General features: G+C 38.9%; 1 protein-coding gene across 5 annotated transcripts in view; it reads left to right on the forward strand.

The window, feature by feature from the left end:
- GK5 (glycerol kinase 5) overlaps positions 1-18773 on the forward strand; it is a 146287-nt gene that overhangs the window by 4930 nt on the left and 122584 nt on the right. For all 5 annotated transcript variants that reach the window (XM_057316013.1, XM_026497173.4, XM_044383457.3 and 2 more), the window contains exons 2-4: positions 3687-3780; positions 6398-6473; positions 17760-17853. In XM_057316013.1, the coding sequence (XP_057171996.1) occupies positions 3687-3780; positions 6398-6473; positions 17760-17853 (264 nt within the window). The remainder of the gene's footprint in view (positions 1-3686; positions 3781-6397; positions 6474-17759; positions 17854-18773) is intronic.

The raw sequence follows: 18773 nt of genomic DNA on the forward strand, positions 1-18773 counted from the left end.
GAAGGTTTAGCGTAACAAAAAATTTCCACGGTTTTCTAGAGTGGCCGTAACATTTTGCATTCCTACCAGCAATGTATAAGAGTTCCATATGTTCTTCACTGACACTTGAAATTGTTAGTGTTTTTTATTTTATGCCTTCTAATAGATGTAGTGGTATCTCATGGTGGTTTTGATTTGCATATCCCTACTGTTTAATGATGGTGAATATTTCTCTGTGCATATTTGCTATATATATCTTCTTTGGTGAAGTACCTGTTCAAGTCTTGCTCATTTTTTAATTGGGTTGTTTGTTTTCTTACTGTTGAATTTTGAGATTTCACATATTCTGAATGTAAGTGCTGTGTTGGATGTGTGATTTACAGATATTTTAAATCAGTCTGTGCTTTGTCTTTTCATTTTCTTAACCGTGTCTTTTGCAGGGCAAATGTTTTTAATTTTGATGAAGTCCAATTTATCAATTTCTCTCTTTTATGAATGGTAATTTTGGTGTCATGTCTAAGAGCTCTTCACCTAATCCCACGTCGCAATGATTTTTTTCCCTATGTTTTCTTCTAAACATTTTACAGTTTTATGTCTTAAATTTAGATCTGTGATCAATATGCACTTGTCAAAAATGAATTAGCTACATTTGTGTCAGTCTGTTTCTGGACTCTGTTCCATTGATATCTATCTGTTTATTTTTTTTTAAAGATTTTATTTATTTATTTATTTTAGAGAGGGAGAGAGAGCACACAAGTAGGGGGAGGGAGAGGGACAAGCAGCCTGTTCACTGAGCACTGAGCACTGAGCCCAATGCGGGGCTGGATCTCAGGACCCTGAGATCATGACCTAAGCCAAAATCAAGAGTTGGATGCTTAACTGACTGAGCCACCCAGGCTCCCCCTATTTTTCTATTTTTATGCTAGTCGCACACTGTTTTGATTAATGTAACATTATAGTAAGTCTTAAAATTGTGTAGTGTGATTCCTCCAGTTTATTCTTTGTTAACATTGTTTTGGTTATTTTAGTTCTTTTGCTTTTTCCTATAAATTTTAGAATCATGTCTTTATCTACAAAAAAATCCTACCGGGATTTTGATAGACAATTATAGATGGCATTTCTTTAGCACTTTAAAAATATTGAGCCACTTCCTCCTGGCCTCCATGGCTCTGATGAGAAATCTGCAGTCATACAGAATCAATGTCCTATATATGTAACATGTGTGGCTGTTTTCAAGATTTTTCCTTAGTTTTTGATTTTCAGCATTTTAATTATGCTGGATCTCAATGTGTAATGCTTTAGACTTATCCTTTTAGGAGTCTTCTAAGTTTCTTGAATATATAGATTTTAAATCTTCCACTGAACTTGGAAAGTTTTTAGCACTATTACTTGCCTGAAGCAATTTTTTTTTTCACTGAACTCTTTTTTTTTTTCCTTCTTTGGGTACTGTGATGAAAAAAATACTAGACCTTTTGCTCCTTTCTCATAGGTCACTGAGGCTTTATTCATTCTTTTTTTCCAGTATTTTTTCTTTCTGTTATTTAAGATAATTTCCATTGATCTATCTTTTGTTTACTGACTTTCTTCTGTTATCTTTATTCTACTATTGAGCCTATCCAGTATGTTCTTTAATTATTATATTTTTCTTTGTAAATTGATTTTTTCCAACTTTATTGAGGTATGATTGACAAATAAAAGTTGTGTATAGGTAAGGTGTACAGTGTGATGTTTCGGTACACATATACAGTGTGAAATGATTACCACCATTAAGCTAATTAACATACCCATTACCTCACATAGTTACTATTTGTGTGTGTGTGCGCGCACGCGCGTGTTGAGAACACTTGAGAACTGCTGTCTTAGCAAACTTCAAGTGTACAGTACATTATAATTAACTATAGTCACCATGCTGTGTGTTAGGACTCCAGAATTTATTCATCTTATAACTGAAAGTTTGTACCACTTGATCAGCATCTTTCCATTTCTCCCATTCTCCTAATTATTATATTTTTCAATTCTAAAAATTTTGTTTTTCTTTTTGTCTTATATTTCTTGGCTGAAACTTTTTATCTTGCCGTTTGTTTCAAAAGAATTTGCCCTTTCTTCTTGAACGTTTTTATAATTGCTGCTTGTGAAGCCTTGATCAGATATCTGTCATCTTGGCATTGGTATCTCTTATCTTTTCCTATGTGAGGTGAGATTTTTCTAGTTCTTCATATACCTTGTAATTTCAGATTATATCATGGACATTTTGACTATAGTGTTATAAGACTCTGAGTCTTGTGTAAATCCTATGATGAATGTAGATATTTTTCTTTTACCAGGCAATTAATGCAGTTGGGTTCAGGCTACAAATTCTACCAGTCTTCTGTGGACTTTGGTTTCAGTGTTTGTCATTTCCAGAATCTTGGCAGTTCTGTTTGGATCTACCCTGTGAATGTGCCACCTAGTAGCCAGTCTGACACCTGGGTAGGGGTCTGTCCCTTAGTTCTTAACATCTTTGCTATGCTGTTTAGATTACGTTCAGACATGTACAGCTTCGGGGTAAGCTTCGGGATTCATTCGTATGCGACTTTCCGCAACAGCTTTCCCAAGCTCCTCCCTCTCTGAGATCGTCCTGGTGTTTTTTGGTTCCCTGAGCTTCCCCTTTTCGCTCCTCTTGCCAGAAAGCTGGAACTTTCGTTACCCTTCTCTGCCGGCACTTCCTATGCCCACAGCTGGGGCTACACATGAGGAGCACAGAGAGAGAAAAAAACCACGGTGGTTTTGAGCCGCACCTCCTCTGGTTGGAGAGAAAGTTTTACCTCCTTCAGTATTTTAGGTATTTGCGATTACTGGTACAACCACTACTACAAGATAGCCTGGGTACAAAAGTATGGAGGCAAGCTGGGGGTGGGGGGAGAAATATGGGGGACTTCTCCCATTCTCTCTGAGTGTTAGCCAAAACATGAGAGCTTCTCATCCTGGTACCCGCTTCTGGTTTTGTGGACTGCCTTGAGTCTAGGCCAGGGAATATCAGAAAAAAACATGGGAAACTCACCACCAGTTAGCAGTACTCGAATTCTTTTTTTTTTTTTAAAGATTTTATTTATTTATTTGACAGAGAGAAAGACAGCCAGCGAGAGAGGGAACACAAGCAGGGGGAGTGGGAGAGGAAGAAGCAGGCTCCCAGCAGAGGAGCCCGATGTGGGGCTCGATCCCAGAACCCCGGGACCACACCCTGAGCCGAAGGCAGACGCTTAATGACTGAGCCACCCAGGCGCCCCAGTACTCGAATTCTTATCCTGCTCCATCTACCTGCCATGGTAGACTTTTTAGAGTTTTTAGAGTTCACATGCCTTCGGTCCATGTTTTATCTCGGCATTCAGTGGTAGAGACAGGGTGGAGTGTGCTTCCTCCAGCAGAGTATGAATCAGAACTTGGTGCTTTATTTAATTTTTAAAAAATTTTTTTCTTAAAAAAATAGTACATCTTCATTATAGAAAACTTGGAAAGTAAAGATAAAATAAAGAAAGCTAAAATTTTCTCTAAACTCATGAACTAGAGAAAACTTTTTATTTCATAATTTTCATTTTAAGAATAAAAATGAATTAGGTAATAAATGAAATCATGTTGTTGATCATTTTAACCATTAAAAAAATTTTAAGACCCAGATGTTATTGACTTGATCTAATGTTGTTTTTACTAAATTTTCTTTTTCCGAATAGCTGGAAAGTCTTTATCCTCAAGCTGGCCGGGTTGAAATTGATCCAGATGTTCTCTGGCTTCAGTTTGTGACTGTAATAAAAGAATCTGTTAAAGGTAATTAGACTTGCAAAAATAAAAATAATTAAGTATATTTTGTTTGTAGTAAGAGTTTTCCTCACTCTGTTGAATTTTGTGGGTTTCCTAAGTTATAGTTACACACATAGTATTTTAATGGGTAAAATTTCCCAGTATTTTTCAGCAGACATCTGTGATTTATAGTTAACCACTTTGTCAAGTAAAAGTATCAGCAACTCTCTCTGTCCTCTCGTTGAAATCTTTTTTCAGTACAGTATAAAGGTTCACTTTCCTTCTTCATTCCAGGTTGTGGCTAGCTAGTGCTCATTTGACTTCCTGTTGTGTACAAAATACTAGAGGGTTATAAACAAAATTATAACCCACAGTTCCTGCTCTCAGGAATTTACAGCTGTGTTACCTTTATTGCTTTTTAAAAAATATTTTATTTACTCATTCAAGAGAGAGAGAAAGAGAGAGAGGGAGGGAGCACAAACGGGGGAGGAGTAGAGGAAGAGGGAGAAGCAGGCTCCCTGCCGGGCTCCATGCTCGCAACCTGAGCCAAAGGCAGATGCTTAACCTACTGAGCCACCCAGGCGCCCCTAATTACCTTTATTGTTAAACAAGTTTTTGTTTTTGTCTTCATTTCTGTGTAGCCTCTTGATGCAAAGCACTGTCTTGGCCATAGCCCTCGTGGGAAATCTTAGCACTTTCTTTTTTTTTTTTTTTTGTCAGAGAGAGAGTGTGCACAAGCAGGGGGAGCAGAGGCAGAAGGAGGGACAGGCTCCCCTCTGAGCAAAGAGCCCAGTGCGGGGACCTGATCTGAAGGCAGATGCTTAACCAACTGAGCCACCCAGACGCCTGAAATCTTAGCTCTTTAAGGACATTTTTTGTGCAACTTTCTTTAAGAATGTGGCAAAGATGACTTGTAAATGTGAATTCTAAAAGATCTTTTACTTCGTTTTTGTGGCTCAGTTGCTTCTCCTTCTTGCCTTTTTGGTTTGATATACTTCAAAACTTATTTTAAAAAGCTGCAAGAATAGTACTTGGAACACCTGTATGCCTTTTCCCAAATTCAAACATGTTTAGCAGTGTTTCCTCTAACATTCTTTACAAACTCTTTTTTTTGACCCATTTAAGAGTTGGTTTGACATCATAACCTATTATCCCTAAATACTTCATCATTATCTCCAAAGGAAAGGAGAATTCTCCTATATAAACACACTGCACATATCACAGAGAAAATTTAACATTAGTACAATAATATTGTCTAATATTTAATCTTCAGTATTCCTCTCATCTCAGTTATTAATAGCTTTTTTCAATTAGAATCCATTCAAAGGTGAGGCATTGCATTTAGCAAACTGTCTATAGTTTCTTTTAATCTAGAGTATGTTATTCGTGGCATTGACAGTTTTCAGAAGTATAGACCAGTTTATTAGACGGTCCTGAATTTTGCGTTTGTCTGGATTCATTTCCCCATGATTAGATTCGGGTTAAATATTTTTGAGGGGTGTACTGTGTAGGAGTGATGTGTCTTCCTCAGTTCTCAAATAAATTTGTCCCTGATTTTCCTAGTGGGATAAATTGCTCTTCTAAAAGAATACCACAAAAAATACTTGGGTAGCTATATTTTAAGAACTATGAACCAGAAAGACCATGGTTTTTTTTTCTTTTAAAGATTTTGTTTATTTATTTGACAGAGAGAGAGAGAGAGATAGCGAGGACCCTGGGATCATGACCTGAACCAAAGGCAGATGCTTAACCAACTGAGCCACCCAGGCGCCCCAGAAAGACCATGTTTTTATTTGCATCTTTGCATCTGTTTGTAGGAAAATAAGATCTAAGCTTTAGTAATTATACTATTTTCCCTGGGAATTTTCCCTTATTGCATCAACCAGCTTCTATTATGGTGTGGTGACCTTAAAAATAAATTGTTATACCGGCAACGGGGGATTTATTCAGAAATAGCAATTTGGGACAAGCAAGCTATGGCAAAAACCATAGGCTAGTCCAGCAAACAAAGGAAAAGAATGTTATTTTGTGGAAAAGGAGCAAGAGGTTGGGAAGGATGGTTTTGAACTACAGTCCCTTGGAGAAAAGCAAGAATTCGAGGTAATGATGGTTTTTCATTGGCTGGGGCAGTAGATTTATTATAGGAGATGCAATGTACATCTTTTCCTGTTACGAACTATAATTGCCAATTCTTTCCTGCAGAGGATTCTACTCTTGGGGTCTGTAATTGATAGGTCTTCCTGTAATTGACCCAGTGGTATGGCCCTGACTGCATTTTAGAGAGGTTGCCCTTTATTAATTTTCATAGGTTGATCATTGCTTGAATTAGGATCATTCTTTTAGTATTATCAAGAAGAAAATACAATCCGACTTACTTTGAATAGTGTTTGCTTTTTTCTTAACATTTAAAGCAAAAAGCCCATTCTGTTATTATTAGAATATGACCTTTTTCTCTTTAAGTAAAAAATTACTACAAAATCATCTTAGTAATGCTTCCTTTATTAGCTCCAGTTATGTTACTAAATGCTAAACCCAGATGTTTTTCTTAAAGATTATATTGAATGATTTATTTCCCATACTATAATATTGTAAAGAAAACCTTCACTGGCTTTTAAACATGTGTTTTACCTATCTTTATTTTTAGCTGCAGGAATAGAGATGAATCAAGTTGTTGGTCTTGGCATTTCAACACAGAGAGCAACTTTTATTACGTGGAACAAGTAAGTGCATCGTGTGATAAGCATTGTGTCGCTGGGTTCAGACCGCAGTGAATACATTGCTACATTGCCGTGAAACCTTTTTGAAGAGTTTTAAATTGGTGAATTAATGGAAGTTTTACTTGGTTAAGAGGGATGAAAGTGGGCCTACTTTCTGGCATTTTAAAATACGTTCCTTGCATATTATCTAGGCTTGACTTACATAAAATGATAACAGTAAAAAGTATTGTTGCTGTCATTAAAATTCTCCATTCCTTTCTTTTGACATGAGTTAGTTTTTCAAATAAGCATGGATTGAAATCTTAAAAATTAGCTTATATTGAAAAAGATTCAGGAGAGCCTAAAAAGTTTCATGAACACAATTCTATAATTATGATTTATATTTTCAGTCTACTCCAAATTTAGTAAGTGCCTACAGCGTATGAGGTATGTGTAGAATAAACACAATTATAATATAATGGCTACCATATAGTGAATATCTATGATATTTCAGGTTCTGTTATCCTAACAAACAAACTTGTTATTCAGGTATTATGTCTTTTTTACAGAGAAAGAGACCAGGGCTAAGTGAAATAAGTAAGTGGTTCAAGGCCACTCAGTTAATAAATAGACCCAAGATTCCAAATTATCTTTTTTGACCCCAAACATGCTCTTTCCACTACACCCATATTGTCTTCAACATGAGTTTCTTTAAACTTTTCTTTAAGATTTTATTTATTTATTTGAAAGAGAGAGAGAGAGAGTGAGACAGAGCACGAGAATGGGGTGAGGGACAGAGGGAGAAGCAAACTCCCCGCTGAGCAGGGTAGTCCAATGTGGGGCTTGATCCTGGCACTCCAGGATCATGCATGACCTGAGCTGAAGGCAGACACTTGAGCACTGAACCAGCCAGGCACCCAACATGAGTTTCTTTAAAAACAATAACAACAACCACAAAACTGTATATTTGTTTCTTTGTTACAAAGCACTAGGCTCTGAAGGGCATCTTGAGCATGGGGCAGTGGGGGAGAAAAGTAGCAGATATACGCAGTAGGGATAAGTGTAAGAAACATAATCGGGTGAATTCACAAGGTCTTGGCCTTTATTTCAGTATTAGATAAGAGGAAGAAGTTTAACTTTACCAATATTTCTGGCCTTGATGTTTGGGGGGATATGATTGAAATTATAGAGAACATTAGAGGAGAAGTGAGTTAGGTGGTGATGAGGGTGGGTAGAAGGGAATATGGTCAAGTACTTGGTTTGGGACATGTGAATGTGGAGATACCCCAGAGGTGGTTAGAATGTTTGTCTGGTTTAACTAAGGCATGGCTCATTTCCTCTAGAAAGGTGCTCTTTGTTTCAAGGTGTGATGTATCTCACATGGTTGCCTGCATCTACAGCCCCCCTGTGCCTTCCCCAAACTTCCCTCCCAGTGTGTTGGGCACAGCAAGTCTTAAATAGATGATACATTTGTCAGATGAAAGAATTAATGAACTAAAGTCATCTGTGTAGATCAGGGTTTCTGAATAGTGGCACCGTTGACATTTTGGGCCAGATGACTCCTTGTTGGGGGCTGTCCTGGGCATTGTAGGGTGTTTGCAGCATCCCTGGCCTCTGCCCACCAGATACCAGTACACTCCACTCCCCCAGTTCTGACAACCAAAAACATCTCCAGACGTTGCCCAGTGTCCCCTGGGGGGCAGAATCATTCCCAGTTGAGAATTATTGACAGAGTCTGGAAAAATGGGTGTTCTCTGATAGGGATTATATAGATAGAAGAAAAGAAGACTGAAGATTTGGACAATGAATATTCACCCCTCCCTCCAACTTAAACGGGGTCAGAAAGCAAAAAGCTGGCATGATGGGACGAACACGAAATCTGGGAAGTAGGTGGTATGGAAGTAGGGGCAAGGGAGTGTTCCTAGGGAAATAACTGACGGGAAGTGTCGTGTTTTATTGGATTTGGAGATTAGGTCATTGGCCATAGAGATTGTTTTCATCAAAACCTAGATACCAGGTCATTCATGACAGGAAGGTCAAAATGTTAGGAAGCAAAAGTTTTATGTGGCAGTAGGACCATATCTTACTTTTGGGAGAAATAGAAGAGTCAGATTCTAAGACTGTTCACTTCACTTACTGGTGGTGGCGTCCCTGCGGAAGGGTAAGAGTTCTTCCTAAGACAATTAATTGTGAGTTTTTCCTTGGCTGTCCTTTTTTGAGATGTTTGCATTGTTTCACGAGTTTTGGGAACTTTGCTTGTAGGAACTGAAATACTAGATATTTTCCCCCAAACACCCACACATGGCTTTGTGCTTCTTTTTACCTTAAAATAATGGAGTCTTAAAATAAAGCCCCCGAGGCCTGGTGAGCCACTGTAGCACATAATGGTGGCAGATCTACGGGCTCCACAACAAAGAGCTGAGGTACGGCGCAGAAGTGGGCACGGCTCTGAGCCAGCAGGAAGTACTTCTTGCTCATTTTCTAGAGAAAGACTGACACACAGGACCCTGGCACCGTGTACCGTGCATTCCAGTCCCAGCCAGCACCTCCTCTGCCCCGCTCACTGTTTTCTTCTGCAGTCACGGCCGTAGTCCTGTCCTCTTCACCAGACAAACATTATTTCCCGGTTGTTGCTGTTAGGAAGTCTAAAACTTTGGACTTTGTTTTTGTTTTTTTTTTCTCTTTCCCCCTCCTTTAGATGCTAGGAAACTTGGTCCTCGTTTTTTTCTTCATATTCTTCGGGTTAAAAAATTTTTTTCAATATATGTAATCAGTGGTGTGTTTAGCCTGCATCTTAAAATAAAATGATTTCTCCTCCATTTTGGTTGTTTAAATTCCTTTTGTTCTAAAGTATCTGAGCTGTTTTGTTTCTTCAATCTCTGTGTCTCTCAGGGAGGCTTCTGCCAGCTAACCTCAGATCAGGGTGTGTGCCAATTAGTAGCATAAACTATGAGTCATGCAAGCAAACTGCGATTCACTCAGTAACTGTTCGAGGACTTACAGGGAGTAAGGCACTGTGCTGGCTGCAGAGCAGAATGTGAAAATGAGTAAGAACACCAGCCCTCAAGGCGTTTACAGTCTCAATACAAGTATACAAGTGAGTCTGTGTTCCCCCAGCACCAAATATATCTTTTATTGTAGTATCTGATACTTGTGTTAATGGTTCTTACCAATTACTTATGACACAAATATATTAAGAGGCTCAGAATGGCAGAATGTGTTAGAGAAGTTTAAGGCAACTCATTTATGATATTGCTAATGATGTTTTTCCTCCATTTCTCCTTTTATTGTTGACAGAGGTAAAACAAACCCAAATCACTGCTAAATGAATATTGGAATATATGCCACTTCTTGAGATCATTATTCTAGATTGTCCTCTACCATGTTTTGAATTAATGATGTCACTTTCCTCTTGAGATCTTCTCCCCGTCCCTGTTCTTCAGCTATTCTAGCATCTAACACATCATGCTTCATCCTGTTTGAGAACCTTTGAACATGTAATATATTTTGTCAGGAGGGTTCCGCCTCCTTGTTTGTTCCTACTGATCCTTCAGAGCTCAATTCTACTGTCATTTCTCAAAGAAGGCTTTCCTGACCCTTGCACTGGGCAAGGTCTCTCTGTTAAGTATACTCATGGCAGTCTGTATTTCTCCTTCAGAAGACTTATTCCTGTAGTAAGTAAGCAACTGAGTAATTGAGTATTTCTTTGGTTTCCCTGGTAGAGAATATATTCATAGGGGCAAAGATGCCATATCCCTCTCTTCATAGCTATGTCCCCAGCTCCTGGCACAAATTGCTGTGTAAGCGTTTGATGAATCAGTGATTAAAAATCAGATTTAAGTGTCAGTAGATGCTATTGTGTGTAGAATGGCATCAGAGAATCATATATGCATAGATTTCATTTCTATCAAACACAGTCTGATAGTTCTCATTAGTAGCAGCATTCATTTATCAAATATTTTCTTTGGTGTCTGGGTAAGGGGGTGAGAATCTGAAAGTAAATAGACTATGTCTTCAGGAGGCTCCCAGTCCAGTGGGAGATGCAGATGTGAACTTAGATAGTTAGGGTGCAGGCTGATAGACATCTGCCCAGTAGAACTGCTGTGTACCTGGTAATGAAGGAGCTGAAGGGGGGCACTGAATAGCTTAGAAGGCGGAATGAGGGAGGGTTTTACAGAGTCACTTGAGCCAGGCCTTGTAGGATGAGTAGTTTTCTAAGTGGAAAGAGCAAATCATTGGCAAAAACAGTAGGTGCAAGAGCATGGTATGTCTGAAGGATCAGCAGTACTGTGGAATTTAAGGGGTAAAATAGGGAAGGCACCACCCCCAAGTGTTCTGACTCCTTCCTGACACTGACCTCTCTCACACTCCCCTCCTGTTTTGTGCTCCAGCCACACTGGCCTGCTCTTTGTTTCTTGAACACTCCCCACGGGTTCCTACTTTTTTTACGAGCAGCTTTGCACCTGTTGCTCCCTCTATCTGGAGCTCTCTTACCTGAGAAGTTACCTCTTTCTCATCATTCAGACCTCACTGCAGAGATCATTTCTCCTAGGAGACCTTCCCTGACCATTTTATTTGCCCATCCCTTTACCATTTTATTTTCTTCATATCACTTATTACCCACAATTCGTATTTACGTGTTTGCATATTTATTTATTATGTTTCTCTCATCGGAGTAAGAAGTCCCATGTTGGGATTTTCGTCTGCCCTATTCTCACTGGATCCTTCACACTTAGAACAGTACCTGGCACATAGTAGGCACTCAAATCTTTGAGTGATTGAGATGTACCTGGAGAGGAAGGCAAGGTCCCAGGCCAGGAAAGGCCATTTGTTGTAGGAAGGATAAGGAGTTTGTCTCTTACAAGAAGTGGGAAACTATCAAAAGCTGTTAAGGAGAAGAGTAATGTGACCAAATTTACATTTTAGAAAGAATATTCTTGAATCAGGTCAGTCTGTATTTCTCCTTCAGAGGACTTATTCCTGTAGTAAGTAAGCAACTGAGTAGATTTAAGGGGAATGAGACTAAGTCTGAGAAGTCTTTTTGAAAGCTGTTGTTTATCCAGGTCTCTGCTCTCATCTGAAAACATTCCCCACTCCCACTTCACTCTATTGCTTTACCATGCCAGTGTTTCATAGCATGATCCTTATGTGAAATGACAGTTTTAATTAATTATTCATTTGCCCCCTCCCATTAAAGTATAAACTCGAGGGATGTTATGGAATCCCTTTGTGGATTTAGGATTACCCCCTCCCCCACCGCCTTCTTCCTAGTTTTTGGCTAGAGCAACTAAAAGATACCATTAACTCAGCTGTGGCGCATTGAGGAAGAGGGGAGGCGGGCTTGGGGTGGACGTGTTGCATTTGAGATGGCATGGAGCAAACTTAGGGGATCTGTGGAAGGTGGCTGTTTGTGAGGGGATGGAACTTAAGTGAGAGGCTGGCCCTAGAGATATAGTTGGGTGAGTAGTCCTGTGGTGACTGCATTCATGGGTGTGGATCAGATTTGTTTTTAGAGAGAGCAGCTAGTTAAATAGAGAAGGGGGCCGAGGATGCACCCCTCAGCAGATACCAGCATTTAAATGGCAGTCTAAGGAAGAAAAATCTGCCAAGGAAACATACACTTAGAGAGGTAGGTGGAGAAACAGCACAATGATATCATGGAAGCTTAGGAAAGTGGCAGTTTTAGGTAGGAAATGATTGTTAGGAGTCAATATTGCAGAAAGGTCAAGTCAAATTGAAAAGAAGCCTATAAATCTGGAAATTAGGAAAACAGTGGTACCATAGTGAATGTAATTTTCATGAATGATTAGAAATCTAAGTTGCATTTGAATTGTGTTCAGTTGAGGTAATGGGAGGTGATGAGGAAATGTTGAAGGAACTTAGTTAGGTGCAGGGGACATCCTGGGTCAGGAGAGATGTTTTTGGTTCTGTTTCAAAAAATTGGAAGATTTAAGCATGTGTGGAACAGAGAGTTGATGGAATATTGATGAAATGAAGTGATGGAAGAGTCAGGAAGGAATGGGTATAGAGAGTACAGGTGGAGCTGCCAGCCTGAGACATGAGACGGAAGGCTTTTCCTTTGAACCAAAAGAGAAGTGGAAGAAGTGGGGAATTGAGGAAAGTCATTCCTGTGTTCTTACTTCCTTTGAGAAACAGGTGGCCGTGCTGGCCTAGGGCTTAAGAAATCTGGTGAAAATTAAGATGTACCATTTATGGGGCATGGGAAGGAAACTAGTGAGGGACAAGAGAAAGAACTTTATCGTTTTAAGTGACTCTGAGAATATAGGCAATTTTATATTCCATAGATATGGATTGGTATCAGTTCACAAAGTTCTGGCATTGAAAGTAGACACAGAAGAAAGCTGGAATGAGCCCAGGTTAGGTGTTGGAAAGGTAGATAGTTAACTTGAAAGATAAGGGGTAAAGAGTGACATTGTGCAGAATAATGGAGAAGGAATCTGAGGGTTGGTCAAAGCAAGCATTGAGTTGCAAAGAGAGATTATAGTAAACTGTTTTGGAACTCTAGAACCCAGTCAGGCCTTATAAAAACTAGGGGATGCTGAATGAAGAGAGAGGCTACTATTCCCAGGTAAGAGTGTGTGCAAACCGGCCATCATCCTTTACTCTTCCGCCCTGCTCCAGGTGTGGGGAAAGCAGCTCACATTCCTGGAGTGAGTGGCTGGTGCCAGGGCAGGCAGTGGGGATTCCATTGTCCTACAAAAATTTGAGTGTGTATGCTTTGGTGGATTTGATCATGCCCTATAGGACTGCACAGATGCGTACCTAAGCTCCATGCTTAAGCCGTGTCTACTGGAAGATTTAAAGGGCCAACACTTTTTGGGGGTTTTTTGGAGCCAGACATTTAAGAAAATCTTTGTCAGGTCACTAGCTGATCACAGAGGTAACAGAAGTTGTAAAAAGTTCAGTGATCACACACAACAAGGAATATACACTTTGCAAAAATAGTTTGGCAAAGTCACAGCTGGTAACTCCAACTCTCAACAAAGAAAAATCGGCAATCCCTGATAGTGGGAAAATCAGATTTCTAGAGTTATCACATTTATTTTCAAAGGCATAAATTTTAAACATCTCACTGACTGAAGAAATTAGTCACAGTTTAAGGAACATTCGATGAATTAATCTGTTAAAAACTAAAATTATACATTAAGATATAAAATTACACATATAAATAGTATTATTTAAAACTACACAATTCAGGAGTCATGACATTATAACCACTTTCAACTCCTAATTACTCTGTCTTTCCTGTAAACAGCACCTCTCAGTTCTCAGCCTTTCGATTTACTAAAGCATGGTGCATTCTTATTTTTATTTTTACTTTTTATTTTTTTGAAAGATTTTATTTACTTATTTGAGAGAGGGAGATAGCAAGAGAGAACACAAGAAGGGGGGAGAGGAAGAAGCAGGCTCCCTGCCTATCAGGAAGCCTGACGTGGAGCTCGATCCTAGAACCCTGGGATGATGAGTTAGGCCGAGGCAGATGCTTAACCAACTGAACCACCCAGGTACCCCAAGGTGCATTTTTATATATTAAACTAATAAAAAGAAAAATCAGTCTGGGTGAGATTATGGCTGAAGTGTTTCACTCATGTAGTACTGTCTTATTTTATATTTGTTTTCATATAAAATTAATGTCTCCAAATAGTTATCAAGTATATCCAATACTCCAGACACTCTCCAAAGCGCCATGTGGTACAGGCACCCTAGCTGAGAAGACATTAAAAGTATTACAATAGACAATATGCAGTATTGGTTATTACATCAAATATTGCAGGTTTGGCCACATATGAGGAGCTAGAAAATTGTCTTACCTTTTGACTCAGTATTCTTACACTTAGGAGTAAGGGAGATTGGGGAGAAATAACCCAACAGAAGCAACAGCAGCACCTCAAAATTTGACCTTTGTCACTGCAGATGTAATTAGTTAGATTAGGATGAGGTCATAATGCAATAAGGTGGATCTGTAATTCAGTATGATTAGTGTCCTCATACAAAGATGGCCACGTGAAGACAGACACACAGAGAATGCTCTGGAGGAGGAAGGTTGGAGTGATGCATCTATGAGCCAAGGAATGCCAAAGATTGCTGCAGACCACCAGAAGTTTAAGATGAAGCAAAGAAGGATTCCCTTACCGGTTTCAGAGGGAGTTCGCCCTGGCAACACCATGATTTTGGACGTCTAGCCTCCAGAACTATGAGACGATAAATTGTTATTGTCTTAAGCCACACAGTCTGTGGTGCTTTGTTATGTTAGCCCAAGGAAACAGACACAATGGTCAATTGATTTTTGACAAGGTTGCCAAGACCAGGCAATGCAGAAAGAACCATCTTTTCAACACATGATGCTGAGAAAACTGGGTGTCCATATGCAAAAGTATGAATGTAGACCCTTACCTACACCATATACAAAAATTAACTTAAAAAATGAATTGAAGACTAAACTTAAAAGATAAAACTACAAGGGGCGCCTGTGTGGCACAGCGGTTAAGCGTCTGCCTTCGGCTCAGGGCGTGATCCGGGCGTTATGGGATCGAGCCCCACATCAGGCTCTTCCGCTATGAGCCTGCTTCTTCCTCTCCCACTCCCCCTGCTTGTGTTCCCTCTCTCGCTGGCTGTCTCTATCTCTGTCGAATAAATAAATAAAATCTTTAAAAAAAAAAAAGATAAAACTACAAAACTCTTAGAAGAAAGCATGGAGAAAAATTTTCATGGTTATGGATATAGGATTGATTTCTTAAATGGCACCAAAAGCACGGCTAACAAAACAAATCAAAAATAGGTAAATTGGGCTTCATCAATATCAAAAACTTATATGCATCAGAAAACACTGTTAAAGATATTTTCATATTTTTGATGACTAATTTTTCTTTAATTTTCTTAACTATTGGAATTCCCCAAAGTATAAAAATTGCCCTAAATTTAATCATAAATAACAAGAAATAAAGCCATGTTAAAATAATTTGACAGAGTGTGCAATTTGCATTTTAAAAATGTATCTGGAAAAACTTATTAATATCTTAAATGTGCAGTAAAATTTCTGGAAACTACAGCATGTAATATGGAAGGTGTGTATCTTGGTGGGCATCTTGGTGTATTTGGTTTGTAATTTCATCTATAGGAAAATAGGAAAATCACTTCTGATTTGTACTAATGATAATGGTGACGGATCACTGAAGGAAAAAGAAGTAACATGTTCGTGATGTAGGTGAATGCTGTGATTCTCATTAATAGAGGTGAAAAATGGGGCGGGAGGACACTATTAAGAGAGTGAAAAGAAAACTCACAGAATGGTAGAAAATATTTATTTGCAAGTCATGTATTTGATAAAGAATTAATATATAGAATATATATAGTCAAGCAGAGAAAGACAATTATCGTATGTTTTCACTCATTTATGGAACATAAGAAATAGCAGGGAGATCAGTAGGAGAAGGAAGGGAAGAATGAAGGGGGGCAAACAGAAGGGGGAATGAACCATGAGAGACTATGGACTCTGGGAAACAAAACTGAGAGCTTCAGAGGGGAGGGGGGTGGGGGATTGGGGTAGGCCGGTGGTGGGTGTTAAGGAGAGCACATATTGCATGGAACACTGGGTGTTATACGCAAACAATGAATCTTGGAACATTGCATCAAAAACTAATGATGTACTGCATGGTGACTCACATAACATTATAAAAATTTTTTTAAAAAAAGAATTAGTATTTAGAATAATAAAGACCTCTACAGCTCAACAGCAAAAAACCAAATAACCCAATTCATAAATGGACAGAGGACTCAAATAATATACAAATAGTCAATAAGCACGTGGAAAGATGTACAATATCATTAGCCATTGGGGAAACACATATCAAAACCACAATGAGGTATCACTTCACACCCACCAGGATGACTATAATTAAAAAAATAGAAAAGACAGGTATTTGGTGAGGATGTGGAAACACTGGAACTCTTATATGCTGGTGGTGGGGATATAAAACGGTGCAGCCACTGTGGGGAAAAAGTATGGCAGTTCTTCAAAAAGTAGGCTTACCACATGACCCAGCAATTCTGAGCCTAGGCATATGCCCAAAGGGATTGGAAACAGGGACTCAAACAGGTATAGCAGTGTTCATAGCAGCATTATTCACAGTGGCAAGAAGCTGGAAACAACCCAAATGTTTAGAAATAACGGCGATGGTAACATAGAACATTGTGAACTGTACTTAATGCCACTGAAGTATGCACTTAAACATGCTTAAAATGGCAAATTTCGTGTTATGTATATTTCACCACAATTTTTAGAAAAGAGAGAGAGTCAAGGGGTCGAAATTGTGGTAGGTCACAGCATGCGGGAAAGGAAGGAAGCCTGGGAGAGGTTGGTAGGAAGAAAAGGGAATGTTTGAGGGGTTAAAGGTGCAGTGAGGTTGAAGGGAAGGCATTTAGAGAGTAAGATTGAGAGAACTGGAATAATAGCAAGAGGTGTCGACTAATTATTGGAATGTTAGAATTTCAGAAGTAGAATGTTTCCAGGTTAATAAAGTTGAGGACATGCCCTTGAGTATGGACTGTTTAAGAAGTAGAGGAAGCGACAGTCTAGGAAATTGAACGTGGTCAACCCACACAGGAGGGCACCTGGAAATAGAGTTCTACTCTACTCTATCTACTCAGACTCAAGTCTGAGTTGGATGTTGAAGATTAGTAGATGTCAGTGGTTGAATTTGCAGGAGCCAAAAAGGGAAATGGTTTATTTCTACTTATTTCTTAGTTCTATACTTATATTGCAGTGTCGACCCAGAAGTTGTTAAAGTTCTTTTTATTGGACACATTTTGATAAGCCCGATAGGTTGCCAGTGGCTAAGCCAGTCATACAGTTGAGAGATGTAGAAATAGGTTTAGGCAATATTTCAGCTCTTCTGTAGGTACAGAGGTTTTGATCTGGTTATGTGTATCAGGTATAATGACGGGGGAAAGCATTGGCTTCTTGCTTTTTAAGGTGTATAAGCAAGTCTTTAAAGGCCTTTTCATTAAATTTTTTTTGTTTTAGAAGTGTGCACATTGTACTGCTTCAAAAAGAATATCTTTTCCGTTAGAATTTGGTCTAGAATTTCATACAGTGTATCATAGTATAATTGTTAGAAAACGTGTTTGATTTATAAGATAAAAAAGTCATTCAGCAAGCCCCATCTAATTAAATCATACTTTGAGAATCCAGTGTGGCCTCTAATTTTGTTTTCTCTTATGGCGGATCTTTTATTTAATATAGCCTCTGATTTATACTGAGTCTCAAAATACTGTTTTTATCATTCTTAGGAAAACAGGAAATCATTTTCACAACTTCATTAGTTGGCAAGACCTAAGAGCTGTTGAACTTGTAAAATCTTGGAATAATTCTCTCACAATGAAGGTAATCATTTTCTTATCTTCTGTGATTTGGCTGTTACTGTTTTCCGTGTCAATGTCCCTTAACTGTAGGCTTAAGTGTATAATCTCCTACCTGTACTGTTTTAGGACATTGAGAAGAGAATGCACATACACACACTCCTTACATCAGGAAACTTCGTAATAGTCACCCAAAAGCGTATGTGGTAGACTAGAGTACTAGCTACACTGCAGGAAACCCTGAGGAGGTTTAGGATGGCCCAGATGTTCTTACATGAGCGAGAATTCATGTTGCCGTTCTTGGAGAAATGGACAGAATGCCGACTATGTCCAGAAAAAAATAGAGGAATGTCCATATTTCATCCTCTTTTGTTATAAAAGTGGAGAATGGATATTGAGATAGATAACTAGCTGACTGCCGCAAGCTTTTAACCCGATGCCTGCCACATAGTGGTCGCATGTGACAGTGGTGATGATCGTGACAGTGACAGCAGTGGCAGTATTAAGTGTGGGATTACTGAGTCAGAGGGTAAGACAGTTTTCCAAACGTGGCCAAACCTGCAATATGTGGTGTTATAATCAATATTGCGCATTGCGTATTGCAATATTACGTGTTCTAATGCCACACAGCTAAATGCCTCCTCGGCTAGGGCGCCCATACGAGATGGTGCTTCAGGGGTATCTGGAGCATTGGTTTTACTCAATAACTATTTGGAGACATTAATTTTATGTGAAAACAAACGTGAAGATGTTATGAAATATGATAGCAATGCATGAGTGAAAGAAACACTTTTGCCATAAACCCACTTTGGTTTTTCTTTTGTTAGTTTAATATATGAAAATGCACCTTGCTTTAATAACTTGTAAGGCTGAGAACCAAGAGGTGCTCTTTACAGGAAAGAGTAATTAAGGAGTTGAATGTAAATATAAGGAAATGTAACGAAC

The sequence above is a fragment of the Ursus arctos genome, unplaced genomic scaffold, assembly GCF_023065955.2.
Source record: "Ursus arctos isolate Adak ecotype North America unplaced genomic scaffold, UrsArc2.0 scaffold_20, whole genome shotgun sequence".
NCBI classification, from domain to species: domain Eukaryota; kingdom Metazoa; phylum Chordata; class Mammalia; order Carnivora; family Ursidae; genus Ursus; species Ursus arctos.